The following is a 16,693-nucleotide window of genomic DNA, read 5'->3' on the forward strand; positions in this document are numbered from 1 at the left end:
GAAGAAAGAGGGAAAAAAGAAGGAATTGGGGCGAGAAGCAGAAGAAGTGGGAGGATGGAGGGGTTTGGCAAAAAAGCGCCGGGGCGGAAACTCACGCTCCACCGGGAGGGAATCTCGACAAATCACATCCGCAGTTGTTCTACTGCGGTGGACTTCCTCCTTGCTTGCCCATCAGTCTGCAACACCTCGAGACCTTTCACATCAGCCCCCATCACCATGACCGACCCCATCCTCGAGGTCGCCGAGACCATTCAAACCGCTTCAATCAACCAGAACCCATCGGCGGCCCATGATGTGAACCCTTCCACCTCCGCCTCGGAGAAGATTCCGGTTGTCGCACCGGCGTCGGACGCCGGGAGTCTGGATACAGACATTGTGGACGAAGACCGGCAGATTCGCCCTGTACGCCGGCGCCAAACCCTGCCTGCGCTTCCCGACCTGCGCTTCGAGCAGAGCTACCTGGCCAGTCTGAAGGATGCTGACACTTGGGGGCGAGTGGCGTGGATTACCGTGAGAGACCAGGTACGCGGCTGACATCATATTCCACCAACGGACGATCATATATTCGTTCCAGTGGTGAAGCCCTGGAGACCCGATGGATGGTTAATTAACCAATAACTCTTATTAGATGCTCCTTCCGCTCTTCCAAGGCACTCTGTGGACCCTTGCACTTGCCGGCTGGCGGCATTGGAACCGCAACGCTTCGTTGAGCGGCCAGACACTCGGAAGTCGGCTTCGCAGATGGTGGTATGGAGTCAACAACTGGGAGTTGCCGCCCAAGTGGACCTCAAGTCCTAAGCTGACGCAGCAGGTTGAAGATGTGAGTCGCAATTTGATATTGGATTTAGCAGTTTTGTCTGGTAAAACCAGCGCCGCTAACGCTACTGGAGTTTCTGCAGTTCTACCAAAATCAGTTCTCCAATGCGGGCTCCGACTAAGCAACTTTGGTTAGCCCGCGGGTTTAATGCTGACTTATTGGGCTATAAAAGCGCTGTCGTGCCCACTGCACCATTGCATATTTGGCGTTTGATCTGAGGCGTTTTCACTTGGAGTACTGTTTTATATCCCAAAATTTCGACTTCTCCTCACAAGGACATCTGGACCCTTCATATAATCGTATCCATTAACATATTAGCCACTCCGAATTAAACTTAGAAAGCCACGCAGTTATACAGCAATTGGCACTCGTTCCGTACAACCCTCTGACCTCTTGTTTGGACCCATTGCGCCTTAAATTGATACATGTAGTAAACCTAGTAACTCCCCCTAGAGCAAGTCATTGGAAACCCCATCTTAGAAAATATAGAACACGCACATCCGAAAAGAGCCTCTGGAATGCTACCCGTGACTAGGCGGAGGCTGGGATTGAGGCAGTTCGACACTTGATCCATTTCCAACGTCCGTGGCATGGCCGGTCCAGCCATTTGCTGGTTGATCAGGCTTTGGGTCTTCCGAGGCGGTAGGAAAAGCCGTCAAAGGGGCCGAGGGTGTCGGGTACGCCGCCGTCGTCCGCGGAACAGCATCTTGTTGGCTAAGAAGCTGTGACACTGGCGCTGAGGAGAAATGAGAAGAGGTAGTGTTTGAGTCGGGCCGATTTAGCTGCGTGAGGTTCCCAGCCGGGAGAGAAGCAGACGCTGACTGGGAGGGGATTGGCAGGGTCGGAGCAGACGTATTTGTTGGAACCTCTGTCTGACTGACTTCCTTCATAGGGGCATCTTGAGCAGGCGGGGGCTCATCACTAGGTGGCTTTGGAGCATTGGACTCATTTCCCTTGCCGTAGCGAAGCTGGATCACGAGGCTTTGGGGCTCACCATGGATGATGGATTCATCCCCGCTGGCATTGTCGCCCTCGTCATCTCCTTCAAAATCGTTATCCTCTTCGTCACCGCTGTTCCAATCATTGCCACTGTCATTGCCACTGGAGCGGGCTTCAGATTCGTCTTCCAAGTCATCATCCCCATATCCAGAATATCCGTTAGCATTGACAGAAGTCCTAGCTCTCTGGGGTCTTTCGTCATCACCATAGGCCTCTTCTGAATCCTCTCTTTGGCCACTGAGCAATGCCTCTCCGTAGAGTCCACCCGCGCGAGACCGAACTTGACGCCCACTCGCCGTAAACTGAGTTCTCGGGGCTTCCGCTGGCGCATTCCCTGCGTTGCGCGTTGAGCGTCGGGATGGCTGATCATCCCGGTCAGAAAAAATGTCTTCGTCATCCGAGTAGGTATACTTCAGCTTTTTCCCACGAGTACGGCCCTCGTACATTGAAAAGCCCGGTTCGGGTCGAGCAAATGCAGCCTTCCGTGCGAGGCGATAATCACGGCGCTTCCGTTTCTACCAAAAGTCAGTATCAATGCCAAAAAGAGAGCGCACAAGAAAGCTTACTTCTTCAGAGGCCTCGAACCGGGGAATAGCATGCCGGATTCTTTCACAGAGTTTCTTCGAATTGGTACCTTTCTCTTCCTGAAGCTTATCCGCGATATTCTGCATTTCCGGTATGCTCCCAGCAACACTCCGCCACGTTACGTTCTTGAGAGCGGGGTTGCTCTCCCGATACAGCCTGAAATGTGTGTCGTCTTGGCCTTCGATAAGCCAGTATCGCCGTTTCAGACTGTCGCGGCCCCACGGCTGAACCGAAAGCGGCTGGTTCAGGTCATCGTCATGGCGCGATTGCTTGTACGATTCCTTTATCTTGGCCTGAATTGCGTCGGAAGAGGAGAAGACCAAAGGATAAGAGATCGGAGTAATTCGAGCTGTATAGCACAGTCGCGGTGTCAGATTCAATCACATTTCAATGATGGAGTTAAAGCAGAGCTTACGCGTTCTTCAGGTGACATTGTCGCGAAAGTGCGACCCCCGTGGAGAGGGTTCTTGCCTTCCCATGCCTTAGGCCACTGTGTTTGGTGGGTAGAAATAGCTTCTTCCAGCGGTCTGGTGTAGTGATTACGTCTGGAAAATGCAACAAGATCAATTAGCGATGATCTCTATTATCAATTGGCGAATAGCGAGCAAAAGCGCGCGCTTCTGCCTGGGGGCGACTTGCCGGCGTTAGGGGTGGCGAACATACTCAACTTCTTTCTTGCGGTTCAAGACCAGACCTAATAATGCGCATAGCAACCGCTCGACATATTCACCAGGAGGAGACTCTTGGACCCCTATTTCGACATCCTGTGGTCCAAGGTGTGGAACGCTGCGAGGGAAGGATTCGGCGAAACGCGCGCGGAACATCACGATGAACTAGAAACATTGCAACAGCTTAGCATTCGTGTCCACATAAACCCAGACGCGTCGTGAACGTGTCCGTTTGTTATGTCTTTGGAGAAATTTTGTTTTCGATCGAGACAAAAACTCACTGCGATGTTGGGGTTATCGGCCAAAACGTATTCATGCGGCGGAGATGGCTCTCGCTTTGGCGGCGGAGTCTCGGACTCCTTCTTGAAGTACTTCGCAATACCGACAGGCTCGGGCTCATCGAGCGCCATGGCTTCGTCATCTGTTGGAGGTGCTGAAGATAGCGACGATAAATCTGAGTCTGAGGGCGCCATGTTGTGTTTGCTGGAGGAGAGATGTGAGAGATAGAGTTGGATCGCGCGCGCGCAGGAAGAAGCGTCACGTCGGGCCCGCAGACCTGATTATTTAATGGATTCCTAGCTCGACCAGCATTTCTTGCTCAGGCGCCTTCTACATTCATTTGCTTCGAAAGTTCATTAGAAAGATTCTTAAAATCCAGTAGACACTGAGATACATTGTCGTCTGCATATCAACAGGTAATACAGCTAGAGTCCGCCTATCTACCAATTCCCTCTTATCATATCGAGAAAACGCACATGATCAAGGACTCCGAGACTCTTATTACGCAAAAGTAAGGAATGCACCCACTAATTGATGGGATAGATGGAGATTTGCGAGTTCTTCATACTCATCTACCTATACCATGACTTTATTGCTTGGCAGCCATCATTTGAATCGATGCGCACACCAGACTTCTCAATTCCCAATCTATTATCGGGCAGTAGAAATCTTGAATCCACGGTGAGGAGCGGATCTTCGCATGGAGGCACGGGCACGTTCGCTGGTCCAAGGGGACGTAAGTGGATGATGGCCACCTCAGGGCTGTTTTACGAAAGTCATGTGATTCCCCACATAGATGACGGATGAATATGTAGAGAGAGACTTGTTCATCATAAGAGTCAGACAGTAGACTCAAGTGCTATGCAATGCCAATAGTACTATGGAATAGCTTCTGGCAATTCCTATTGTCTAAAGATCAAGAGAACTCCTAAATGAACGTCGGAGCGCCCTACGTCAATTCTAGAGTGGTGAGGGCATGATATTATTATGTCAGCTGGTTTTCGGCTAAACCGAATCCGGTTTGGTTAGCGACCGCACCCTAAAGCCCACACAGTTCGGTCTCCGACATTTCTCATCTCTCCACGACAAGCCCTTCAATTCGAGGTACGACTTTTCCCACCACCCCTTGTGCGCTTTTGGCACTACGCCTTTCGACTCTATAAGATACTAACTACAGGTTTCTTTATACAGACAAGCCGCCATGGGTCGTGTCATCCGCAACCAGAGAAAGGGCCGTGGCTCCATTTTCAGTGAGTGCGATCGCAACAATCCTTCCATCCTGGATTCGATTTTCCTTTGGGTCGGCACAGTGTCTACGGGTAGCACGGAGGATTCAAGGATAAAAGAACAGGATGGAAATTCACCAGGTGGACTAGATTGCTGATATCGATTTTTTTTTCCCCTTCACAGCGGCTCACACCCGTTTGAACAAGGCCCCCGCCCAGTTCCGTACCCTCGACTACGCTGAGCGTCATGGATACACCCGCGGTGTCGTGAAGGAGATCATCCACGATCCCGGCCGTGGTGCTCCCCTCGCCAAGGTCCAGTTCCGCCACCCCTACAAGTTCAAGATGGTCACCGAGACCTTCATCGCCAACGAGGGCATGTACACCGGCCAGTTCATCTACGCCGGTAAGAACGCCCAGCTGACCGTCGGCAACGTCCTTCCCTCGCCTCCATGCCCGAGGGTACCGTCATCTCCAACGTCGAGGAGAAGGCCGGTGACCGTGGTGCGCTCGGCCGTACCTCCGGTAACTACGTGACCGTCATTGGTCACAACCCCGACGAGGGCAAGACCCGTATCAAGCTGCCCTCCGGTGCCAAGAAGGTTGTCAAGGACACTTCCCGTGGTATGGTTGGTATCGTCGCCGGTGGTGGCCGTACCGACAAGCCCCTTCTCAAGGCTTCTCGTGCCAAGCACAAGTTCGCTGTCAAGCGTAACTCCTGGCCTAAGACTCGTGGTGTTGCCATGAACCCCGTCGATCACGTAAGTTTCGCTTGATTTGACCTTTATCGAACTGATGAACCTGACGATTTCTTTTATAGCCTCACGGTGGTGGTAACCACCAGCACATTGGTAAGGCCTCTACCATCTCCCGCTACGCCGCCCAGGGTCAAAAGGCCGGTCTCATTGCTGCCCGCCGTACCGGTCTGCTCCGTGGTACCCAGAAGACCAAGGACTAAGGGTTTTAATCTTCGGAGTTTTTCTTGTGACGGGTTGAAAATGGACTTCTGCTACGAGACATATGTACTTAGGCGAATGCGGATAAGCGTCCCATGCGCCCTTAGCGAATTAAGGTTGTGGCCACCATCCTTCTTTTTCCTTTGTTGAAGTTCAGAAAAAAAGGGGTGATGGAATGGGGTCCGGGTAGGCCTCATGTTAAGGGCAGGACTGAAAATCGAAAAAGGCCCTAGGGGCTTGGAAATGATACACCTTTTAACTTCATTTGTTCTGCTACCACCTAGCAGCTGTCGTAGAGCTATGGTCGGATGCCGAGGAGTAGCCAATTCTTGGTTTCTCAAAAGGCCCCGTGGGTTACTTGTACTATGGGACTCTTGGTAGAGCATGTTGAACGGTAGTTTAATCCAAAGATCGCCAGTGGTAGTGTTGTATGTTCGTGTTCAAAATTTCTTGATTCCAAGTCTGATATATTGAACTTATTCTATCGATGTATTTGGGATCGACATCTCCGCTATTGTGACGAATACAATGCCAAGGCATATCATAGTACGCAGTCTGGCTGGCAGTTTCCCAATGCATATTCACAGAAATTTCGCGACAATACTACTCCAACATCGTGACTGCCCCTGTCAGGTTGCTACCGCTGCCATTGGCTCAAGTTCATGATGGACGGCACTCCTACGGCGCATGTTCGTGACAACCGCTAGCCAGTATTTAAAGCACAGTCCGCGCCAAAAATTAGGCATCAAATTTACCGAATATAGACGAAGCCTTTTCGAGTTGGTTTTAGATCGCCTGCTGTTGTCTTTGATCTTTAGTAGTGGCTATAAGGTTCTAACTTTATCCCTACTGGTGGGTCGGCTTTTTGCTGGTATTCTCTCTATATATAATCGACCGACCACAAGATTTGGACACTTCTGCCCTCAATTTCCGAATCCTAGTACATACAAATATTTAATGTTCCAAAAGCCTTTAGCCTGCTAATTACAGACCCACCCTACATACTCTTCCCATATGGTACTGAGGATTGGCGTACAATCTAGCATCTATAGGCTTTTGTCTATGAGTCGACCTGCCGAGTACCGACCATTGCTCTCAAATTGACCAATCAGAGCCCACGAGCACCAAGTGGAAAACTAGTCATTTCCATCACATGGATGGCCTTCGCTGATCTTGTATCTTTCAGAGAGCCTTTATTTGTGACTACCACTACGAAGTGTCTACACCTTAGCCTGAATCCAACCGCGATATTTGAGGCTGCAGGATGGCAAGTGTAGCAGAGACAGCACCCCAAAAGCTGCCCCGCCTCCACCGATCGGGCGACGCCCTCACCTCCGCTGAGAGGTGGCAAGCCATCACAAAACGAGATACATCGGTTAATAGCTTCGTCTACGGGGTCCTGACCACCAAGATATACTGCCGCCCTTCCTGTTCAGCCCGGTTGGCCCGACGCGCGAACGTTGAGTTCTATGACGAACCCTCACAAGCCGAGAGAGCTGGCTTTCGTCCCTGTAAGCGCTGTCGCCCTCAAACCGGAGGTACGGCGGCTCAGAACAACCCCCAAGCCGCGGTGATCGAGAAGACCTGTCAAGCTATTCGAGAAGAGGTGGCCGCAGGCCGGAAGCCGCGGCTTCTGGATCTGGCGGCTGGCGCCGGGTTGACACCTAGTCATTTGCATCGGGTGTTCAAGAAGCTAGTAGGCGTCACGCCTGGGCAGTACGCTAGCAGCATTGCGGATTACGGCGCTTGTCCCTCGCCGGACTCACTGAGTCCAAATAATTTCCTAACTCCCGAGGCTATGCTCGATCTTGAAACACCAGTACCTTTTCCCCGGGAGTTCGTGGGGACGGACGATCTCAAATTAGATACCGGGAGAGGAGGGGTGGCTTCAGCGATTGAAGGGCCGGCGGCAACATGGGAGGACTACGTGTTTGAAAACATGACTCCTGTCATTGTGGACCAAACCTGGAATGATTTCGATGCTCTATTCGCCGAATCATGGCCCCTGGATTCGTACGTTAACCCGCGGCTTATCACGGAGCCTGAATAATGAGGCGTTCGAACCCCTGAAGCACTGCCCCGATGGTGTGATGAATACTCCGTACAGATGATAAGATGTTGAATTAGGTTTATAATGTATAATACATTCAATGACAGTGACTGCATGATCGCGGGGCCTCTTACCCTTTTGATGTAGGGTTACTGCTGATCGATTGCCCCGTTGGTTGTTACCTCAATTAAGCAGCGCCCCAACCACGTCCGCAAGCATGCTGCTGGGGAAGATCTGCCTATCCTTGACCTTTGCGGCCACATGTCCACGGTACTTACCATCGCGCACCGATCCACAAGTACAGTCGCCACTTGGTCCCGGCAAGGGGGTGAAACACAAATGGGGTCTTGCGAGAACGTCGCAGCCTGTAGCAGCACGAACCAATACTTAGGGACTGGAGTCGCTGGCGTACGTACTAGGCCACGCCACAAAAGCCCCCAGTGTAATGCCACCGACCGAGACTCGCTTGAGCGGCAGCAACAGGCGCCTTGCATTCTGGTCTGCACCCCCCTGACCCCATCCCCAAGTGACAAGGCGATACTTCTTGTCCTGGACGGGTTAAATTTAGCCATGGCGATCCGGAACGGCCTCTTCGACCTTCCAATTGAATTCCATTGTGTCTTGTAACTCAACCGCTAGGGCCAATTGGATCGAGCTGTGATCCACCGCCGCTCCGCCAACGCGTGTCACTGCCAAGCCCCGTCGAAGACCTGGCCATCTGAAACCCTCGAACCTCCCCATTTGTCTCGGAGTCTTGTCTGCCCGCCGGAGCACATAATCTAGATTGTTGTCGATAGGCCCCGCGGCAAGTCCTCTAAGTATTAGTTACTTCCCGTATCCCCCAACAATCAAAGCAAGATCAAATCAATTCCCCTTTGGTAGCGCATTCCCCACCGATCGACACCACATTTGTTAACTCTGCATGCAGCGAAACGCTTTGAGGGGCGATTCCAGAAAACAGTAAATCAAAGCATTGGATACGCCGGGGATTTTTTTTTTTTCTTTTTATTTTTTACTCCTGGTGGCGCATCCCACCATTGACCTGGGTCAACTGAGGTGGAATCACGGTGAACAATTTATTGTAGAGCTCGTCCGCCCTTGTGTGTCCGAATTCTGCCTTCTTTTTCCCCAACCTCCCTTTTCCCTATCCCACCGCCACCCCCCTCCCCCTTGTTGTCCCTCTTTTAGCTGGTCCCTGGAGTTCTGTCTGTCTGGATCTACACAATCGTTTGCAACTTCACATTCGCATCCGCATCCGCATCCATCCGCATTCATCCTCAATCTCACAACAACAATTCCCTCGATCTCATATCCTTCGATTTGTCTCTAGGTGCTCCAGATCGCCATCTGAACCATTATGAATGTCAACAAAAGAATCGGCCGCTTTAAGCAATGGGCCGGCGAGCGTATGGGCGGCGAGGTCAAAACATGCCAGTCCGACGACTTCAAGGCCATGGAAACGGAGATGGGCGTTCGCCACGAAGGAATCGACCGCATCCACAAGGCTATGACCGGCTATGTGAAGGCTATTTCTAAGCGCAATGAGGGCGACGACAAGGAAAGGACTCTGCCCATCGCCCACCTGGGTAGCAGTATGGTTGCCCATGGAGAGGACTTCGATGGAAATTCTGAGTACGGGCAATGCCTCATTAGTAAGTAAAAGGAAAGCTACTTGTGCTCAGAGCTTATGTCTGACGCAAATTTCCAGTGTTTGGACGAACGGAGGAGCGCATCGCACGTATCCAGGAGGGCTATATCACACAGGCGACTTCGAGCTGGCTTGAATCCCTGGAACGGTCAATGACCCAGATGAAGGAATACCAGGTACGTCATATACGAAGCCCCTGTTTAAGCAAATTTAGCTAACAGCCTTGCAGCAAGCTCGCAAGAAGCTAGACAGCCGTCGATTGGCATACGACACCTCACTGGCCAAGATGGAGAAGGCGAAGAAAGAAGACTTCCGCGTCGAAGAAGAGCTGCGCTCTCAGAAATTTAAGTACGAGGAAGCCAATGAGGATGTTTTCCGTCGCATGGATGATATCAAGGCGGGAGAGGTCGACAGTGTCATGGATCTGGGCTCCTTTCTGGAAGCCCAGCTGGAATATCATGACCGTTGCCGCGAAGTTCTGCTTCAATTGAAGAACGAGTGGCCCGTTGGGTGAGTTTTGACACACGAGGGGGGGGGGGGTTTTTGGTGCGTATTGAGGTACTAATTTCGTAGCAGATCTGGCCCAGGACCGACACCGCCACGAATTACGGGACGCTCTCGGTCCAACACCGCCCAGTCCCATCTGGAACGATTTCAACCCCTGCAAGAGGAGCTAGCCAGTGTCACCGAAGCACCTCCACGACCAACCATCCGTTCTACTCGGACCGTCGCTGATCCTTATACACGGGAGTCCTTCCCGACAGTCACGGGTGGTTATGCTCGGCCTGTTTTGAACCGGACGTCTACATTCGAAAGCCCAACTCAGCTTCGCCAGGAACAACAGACTCCGACTTCCTCACCATGGATCCAACGAACAGCTAGCGAGACTCTCGCCAACCGTTGCAACAGTACTCAATTGCTTAACCGCCCACCCGTCGATCCATATGCCGACTCCGAAGTCAGCTCCTACGGGTCGTATGGACGCTCTAGCCCAGAGCGTATGAATGGAGGTCGCTCACTCTCTCCTGCCACATCCCACGGTAGCGCTGCATCTCGACGGCCAAGTGCAGCAGCCCTGAACTCTTCAGCGACTGGACTCGCAAAGAAAGCCCCCCCCACCACCTCCACCGTCTCGCGCAAAGAAGCCTCCGCCTCCGCCTCCTCCGATGAAACGAAGCCTTGCTACAGACGCATAACTGTCATATGTGACTTGTCTTTACCTTTTTCTTCTTTCGGAGCATGGGGATTTGAGGAGTTCTGAATAGTTCATGATCATTGGCGAAAATGGATTTGCGTTATTTTTACGAAGGGTTTTCACCGTATTCCGGTGAGGCTGCTTTGCTATTGTCCGAATACGCTTTGTTTCTTTCGTTTGTTTACTGTCCCATGCCAGACCTGTCTGTAGTTTGGATGTATATACTATGGCTTTACGCAAGAGGCTGGCAGTTTAGCTAGAATGAGGCCCCGTTCAGCGTGAATTTCGAGCGCCAATTTTCTCCAACTCGGAAACCGTAAAAGTAGCCAGAACTAGTAGATCTATGCTAGTATAGTGAATGTGGAGTATCCGGCACCAGACAAGATAAGAAAGATAAGAGACGGAGTGAGGACCGACGCACGGGCCAACTAGATGGTCTCTATTTTACGCTGCGATCCCGAACCCTGCGTTTTCCCCAGCACCCTGAGTCAGCACACGTGATACCAGCTGAAATCTCCTCTCGCCGCCTCCTGTTGTTAGTCGCCAACTCCAAGGAGCACCAGGTTTCCCGAACGAGTCGCGCGAACTCGGTCCCCTCCATCTCCATTTCCATCCACCCCGGCCACGCGCCATCCCACACGATTGCATCGTCCCAGTTCGGGACTTCCTTCCCGTCCCGCGCACTCCCTTGCCCTCCCAAATCCCATTTCTTTATTCGCGAGGGTACCCGCCCCCCCCCGGGCCATCGATCGCATCGCGGAATCTCCGACCACGCGCCTAGAGTTCGCGCTATCTATCGCCAAGTCGCTTGTTTGGACCACACCAGGTCTTTTCTACCCTCCCAACCCCAGAGCTACATCGCCTTACCGCCCTTCTGATCGCGTTCCTCTCAACCCCTTCCTTTTCCAAACGCGACTTGGGAGGTCAAGTGGAGCCCATCACCCTCGGCTTGACACGCTTCTGATATTCCACCGCGCAACGCTCTCCCCTTTCCACAAACATCTCTCTATGAATTAAGCAACATTGAATAAACCATGGCTTCCACTCAGTCGGTGCCAAACATGGCTCCGGCCAATGGCGCCGCCCCAGCCCAGGGCACCAATAACCTGCACAACATGAATGGTGATCAGGTCAAGGAAATATTAACTGTAAGCTAAATCAACCTGTCCCAAAGCCTTGACAAATAGTGTTCTTGTTTGATCTCCCCCCTTTCACGAAACCTCTTTTTTCGTCCACGTCTAATACCCTCACAGCAACTCAGACAAATGAAGGCCCATATGGACACGAACCGTCTAAAGGTCGATGATCTGCCCAACGACAAGAAGGAGAAGTACAAGTACTGCCTCTCTATCTATCTGCAGGTCATGGCATACCAGCAGAAGAAGCAGAATGCTGCGGCCAATGGCGGCCAAGGTAAATTGCTCAACCCCCCCCCCCCCCAACGTCAACCTTTTAATTCGAGACTGACTCCAAAATAAAAGCCAACAACACCCCCAACCAGCCCAATGCTGGCACGCCCGCCGGCCAGCAGCAAGTGGCGGGGCAAAAGGGAGCTACTCCTACCAGTGGGCCCTGGTCCAAGCCCCAGTATGAGTTGTTCCGTCACCAGCAACTTCTGCACGAGAAGGCCAAGAACAACCAGCCAATCACTCCAGCTGAGATGAAGACACTCAAAGATCTCACCAACGCAGTAACACCGTCTCGCGCCAAGGCTGTCGCTGCCGCAGAGAAGGTCGTCGAAAAGGCCGAGAAGGGATCTGTTGAGCCAGGTGCAGTGAATGGTGATAATGACACTCCCGAAAAGGAATGGTATGAGAGCTTGGAAACCCCTGCTGTTCTGAAACAACAAATTGGCTACGGAAAGTACCGTGTCCAGAAAAACCGGTCGGTTATCCCGGCTGTGTGGCCTTATGGCATCGACCGACAAGGCATTATTGAACGCCGCAAGGCAGCTTTGATTGATGCAATGAGCCGTCGACGAGAGGAGCTCGCTCAGCAGTCAGCATCGATCGGTGTTTGGGACACTGGAAAGTCCGACGAGCCTACTCGCGATGATTCCTTGAAGATCAAAGTTTACAACGAGCTTGCTGCGATTGACAAGTGGAGCAAGCAGCAGCGTCTTCGTGAGGCCGTTTCCCGTGAGATGCTTCAATATAGCAATGGCATGACTGCGAACCGATCTCTCCACCGTCGTGTGAAGAAGCCTTCTTTACGCGAGGCACGTGTCACCGAGACCCTAGAGAAACAGCAACGGGATGCTCGTGAGACTCGGGAGAAGAAGAAGCAGTATGATCAGCTACAGGCAATTCTTTCGCATCGCCAAGAGCTTGTGAATGCTGCAGCCTTCCACCGTACTCGTTCTCAGAAGCTTGGTCGCGCCATGATTACTCACCAGCAACACATGGAGCGTGAAGAGCAGAAGCGTGTTGAGCGTAATGCCAAGCAACGTCTGCAGGCCCTGAAGGCCAACGATGAGGAGACTTACCTGAAGCTGCTTGGTCAAGCTAAGGACTCTCGTATCTCGCACCTCCTCAACCAGACCGACAAGTTCCTGAAAGAGCTAGCTGCTTCCGTCCGGAAACAACAGCGTAACCAAGCAGAGCGGTACGGCGAAGATGAAGATCTCGAAGAAGAAGACGAAGAGATCGCCGACAGTGATGAAGAAGATGGGGGAGACGCCACGCCTGGAAAGAAGAAGATTGACTACTACGCCGTCGCTCATCGTATTCGTGAGCAGGTCACTGAGCAGCCCAGTATTCTCGTCGGTGGTACACTGAAGGAGTACCAGATGAAGGGTCTGCAGTGGATGATTTCTCTGTACAACAACAACCTCAATGGTATTCTTGCCGACGAGATGGGTCTTGGAAAGACCATTCAAACCATCTCATTGATTACCTACATCATTGAGCGGAAGCAAAACAATGGACCCTTCCTGGTCATCGTTCCTCTCAGTACTCTGACCAACTGGAATGTGGAGTTCGACAAGTGGGCGCCCTCTGTTTCTAAGGTTGTCTACAAGGGCCCTCCGAATGCCCGAAAGCAGCAACAACAGCAAATCCGCTGGGGCAACTTCCAGGTGCTTCTGACCACCTACGAATACATCATCAAGGATCGTCCAATTCTCAGCAAGATCAAGTGGACTCACATGATCGTCGATGAGGGTCATCGTATGAAGAACGCCAACTCCAAGCTTAGCAGCACACTTTCGACATATTATGTCAGTCGCTACCGTCTGATTTTGACCGGTACCCCTTTGCAGAACAACTTGCCCGAACTTTGGGCTCTTCTTAACTTCGTTCTACCCAACATCTTCAAGTCTGTCAAGTCGTTCGATGAGTGGTTCAACACCCCGTTCGCCAATACGGGTGGCCAAGATCGTATGGACCTGAGTGAAGAAGAGCAGCTGCTTGTGATTCGTCGTCTGCACAAGGTGCTTCGTCCCTTCCTTCTGCGTCGTCTGAAGAAGGATGTCGAGAAGGACCTGCCCGACAAGCAGGAGCGTGTGATCAAGTGTCGCTTCTCTGCTTTGCAAACCAAATTGTATAAGCAACTCGTCACTCACAACAGATTGGCTGTTAGCGATGGGAAAGGTGGAAAGACCGGCATGCGTGGTCTCAGTAACATGCTGATGCAGCTGCGAAAGCTCTGCAACCACCCCTTCGTCTTCGAGCCCGTGGAAGACCAAATGAACCCTACCCGCATGACCAACGACCTTCTTTGGCGGACTGCAGGAAAGTTCGAACTGCTTGACCGTATTCTCCCCAAGTTCAGAGCTACCGGCCACCGTGTCCTGATGTTCTTCCAAATGACTCAGATCATGAACATCATGGAGGATTTCCTTCGCATGCGAGGTCTCAAATACCTTCGATTGGATGGTTCGACCAAGTCGGATGATCGTTCAGATCTTTTGAAGATCTTCAATGCACCGGACTCGGAGTATTTCTGTTTCTTGCTTTCCACCCGTGCTGGTGGTCTTGGTCTTAATCTGCAGACCGCTGATACCGTCATCATCTACGATTCTGACTGGAATCCTCACCAGGATTTGCAAGCCCAGGACCGTGCTCACCGTATTGGTCAGAAGAATGAGGTTCGCATTCTGCGTCTGATCAGCTCCAACTCTGTTGAAGAGAAGATTTTGGAGCGTGCCCAATTCAAGCTGGACATGGATGGCAAGGTCATCCAGGCCGGTAAATTCGATAACAAGTCAACCAACGAGGAACGAGATGCCCTTCTCCGCACTTTGATGGAGACTGCAGAGGCTGCAGATCAAATTGGCGATCAAGATGAGATGGATGATGATGACTTGAACGAAATCATGGCTCGATCCGAAGATGAAATTATCAAGTTCCAAGAAATTGACAGGGAGCGGCTTATGACGGACAAGTACGGCCCTGGCAAACGTTATCCTCGACTTATGTGTGAGGAGGAGCTACCAGACATCTACTTGCAAGAGGACAACCCGGCGACTGAAGATGTCGTGACTGAAGTCTACGGCCGTGGCGCTCGTGAACGCAAGTCTACACGGTACGATGACGGTCTGTCTGAACAGCAGTTCTTGGATGCCATGGAGGGTCTTGAAGATGGCAACGGTCTTTCCTTGGAAGAAGTCATCGAGAACAATGAGCGTCGTGCGGCTGAGCGTGCTGCCCGCAAGGAGAAGAAGAACAAGAGGGCTTCCGGTGTTGCTGAATCCTCACCAGACCCATCTGTGGACATTGACGATGTTGACGAAACTCCCCAACGGAAACGTCGCCGTGGCCCTCCCCCGAAGCGCAAGGCAGAGGAGGTCATTGAGGAAAATCCTCAGCCCAAGCGCAAGCGCGGCCGGCAGCCGAAGATCCCTGACACGCTCAGCAGTGCTGATCGCGCCACTTTGAACAGCATTTTGAACAGCGTGGTCACCTCTTTGAAGGAAATGGAGGCCGAAATGCCCGTTGAAGGATCAGACGCGGAAGACGAAGAGCCAATCATGCGTGCTATCATTGAACCATTCCTCAAGCCTCCGCCCAAGTCGCAATACCCTGATTACTACATGATCATCAAGCATCCCATTGCCATGGACACCATTGAGAAGAAGATGAAGCGAGATGATTACCAGAGCTTGAAGGAGTTCCGTGACGATATTCATCTGCTGTGCCAGAATGCTCGCACTTACAATGAGGACGGCAGTCTCCTGTTCCAAGATGCGAATGACATCGAGGTAAGTTTCCTATAACCAGCCTAGCTGTCTGTTATGTTCACTTTCATACTAACGCCTTCGATAGAACAAGTGCTTAAGTGAATTGAGGCGACTCACTGAGGGCCATCCCCAGCTTGCCAACTTCGATGATCCTGGCTCCACCTTTGGAGACGGCCAATCAACCGGCCTTGCCTCTGGACCTGATACCCCCTTGACCGCTGGTACTCCTGGAGCGCAACCGAAATTGAAGCTCACTTTCAGCAACCCCAACTCGAGTGCCATGAATGGCGGTGACTTTGATGCCGACGACGAGTAATTTTCCCACTACAATCACCATCACGCCAACTTTTCGTCATACATAACTTTAACTTACCCTTCATCGCTGTTCTTTTACTCTTCAAACTGGAGTTGGAAAAACCCCGTTGATTTCTGGTTCTCCCTTTCTATTTCGTTTCCGTGCTCTGTCGGATGGCGTTTGCTGTACTTTGAATTTGGAGCTCGGGGTGGTCGGTGCTTTTCTTTTTTTGTTGGATTAAACGATCGATTTACGAGGTGTGGTCCCCGTACCACTGGATGATCCAGATCAGTTATTCCTCTCTACACGCTTTCTGTACTGTTAGTTTCGCCTCCAACAATATTTGAATTCATGGGTCGGAAACCGTGAACTTGGGCTCTGATGAAAACGTAGCTTGTATGGCTAACCCATCCATATGTACCCATAAGATACAGTGGTGCTAATCAGTATTTGCCCCTTCCCATGTCTCTTTAGTCTCCAGTACATGTCTTCCTTTACGCCCGTGGATACCGTGAATGTGTACCTATAATAGAACCCAGGAGTCTATCGGTCGCGAACCCGGCCGGATTCAGCTGTCCCTTTCCCCCAGCCTTGCGGATGCTACTAGTTTTAAGCACCTTGTAGAGAACGTATTGGAATATATTCCGCCCCGCTTGATAAGTGAGTCTTTACATAACCTACTTTTCGTATAGTTATGCTGCGAAGCAAGAATGATCTTCAGCTGCGCAATACCAGGAACTCGGATTCGCCAGTATTCCACTCACGGGCCATCCGCCAGTCTCTCTGCGGGGGTTTA

General features: G+C 51.7%; 6 protein-coding genes across 6 annotated transcripts; 5 read left to right on the forward strand and 1 right to left on the reverse strand.

Moving 5' to 3' along the window:
* Positions 1 to 216: 216 nt before the first annotated feature.
* Positions 217 to 938, forward strand: N7468_008148 (DUF1770 domain-containing protein; the record flags this gene model as incomplete). Its single annotated transcript, XM_058477444.1, has 3 exons — positions 217 to 522; positions 629 to 820; positions 900 to 938. 3 exons carry the CDS (start codon positions 217 to 219, stop codon positions 936 to 938), a joined length of 537 nt encoding a protein of 178 aa, XP_058327789.1.
* Positions 939 to 1,338: 400 nt separating this feature from the next.
* Positions 1,339 to 3,542, reverse strand: N7468_008149 (uncharacterized protein; the record flags this gene model as incomplete). Its single annotated transcript, XM_058477445.1, has 5 exons — positions 1,339 to 2,331; positions 2,383 to 2,694; positions 2,817 to 2,928; positions 3,065 to 3,234; positions 3,351 to 3,542. The coding sequence occupies 5 exons, from the start codon at positions 3,540 to 3,542 to the stop codon at positions 1,339 to 1,341; spliced, it is 1,779 nt and encodes a 592-aa protein (XP_058327790.1).
* A 1,007-nt stretch (positions 3,543 to 4,549) lies between these two features.
* On the forward strand, positions 4,550 to 5,532 carry N7468_008150 (60S ribosomal protein uL2; the record flags this gene model as incomplete). The annotated part of the gene is made up of 4 exons (XM_058477446.1): positions 4,550 to 4,598; positions 4,759 to 5,009; positions 5,036 to 5,335; positions 5,395 to 5,532. The coding sequence occupies 4 exons, from the start codon at positions 4,550 to 4,552 to the stop codon at positions 5,530 to 5,532; spliced, it is 738 nt and encodes a 245-aa protein (XP_058327791.1).
* A 1,262-nt stretch (positions 5,533 to 6,794) lies between these two features.
* Positions 6,795 to 7,580, forward strand: mpt (putative DNA repair and transcription factor Ada; the record flags this gene model as incomplete). Its single annotated transcript, XM_058477447.1, has 1 exon — positions 6,795 to 7,580. The coding sequence occupies one exon, from the start codon at positions 6,795 to 6,797 to the stop codon at positions 7,578 to 7,580; it is 786 nt and encodes a 261-aa protein (XP_058327792.1).
* A 1,357-nt stretch (positions 7,581 to 8,937) lies between these two features.
* On the forward strand, positions 8,938 to 10,489 carry N7468_008152 (uncharacterized protein; the record flags this gene model as incomplete). Its single annotated transcript, XM_058477448.1, has 4 exons — positions 8,938 to 9,232; positions 9,289 to 9,404; positions 9,458 to 9,738; positions 9,805 to 10,489. 4 exons carry the CDS (start codon positions 8,938 to 8,940, stop codon positions 10,487 to 10,489), a joined length of 1,377 nt encoding a protein of 458 aa, XP_058327793.1.
* A 1,211-nt stretch (positions 10,490 to 11,700) lies between these two features.
* Positions 11,701 to 15,918, forward strand: N7468_008153 (putative RSC complex subunit (Sth1); the record flags this gene model as incomplete). Its single annotated transcript, XM_058477449.1, has 3 exons — positions 11,701 to 11,836; positions 11,905 to 15,623; positions 15,688 to 15,918. The coding sequence occupies 3 exons, from the start codon at positions 11,701 to 11,703 to the stop codon at positions 15,916 to 15,918; spliced, it is 4,086 nt and encodes a 1,361-aa protein (XP_058327794.1).
* Between the last annotated feature and the right edge of the window lie 775 nt (positions 15,919 to 16,693).

The sequence above is a fragment of the Penicillium chermesinum genome (assembly GCF_028974085.1).
Source record: "Penicillium chermesinum strain IBT 19713 chromosome Unknown utg000006l:1.0-2335141.0:1.0-2336784.0, whole genome shotgun sequence".
Classification (NCBI taxonomy): domain Eukaryota; kingdom Fungi; phylum Ascomycota; class Eurotiomycetes; order Eurotiales; family Aspergillaceae; genus Penicillium; species Penicillium chermesinum.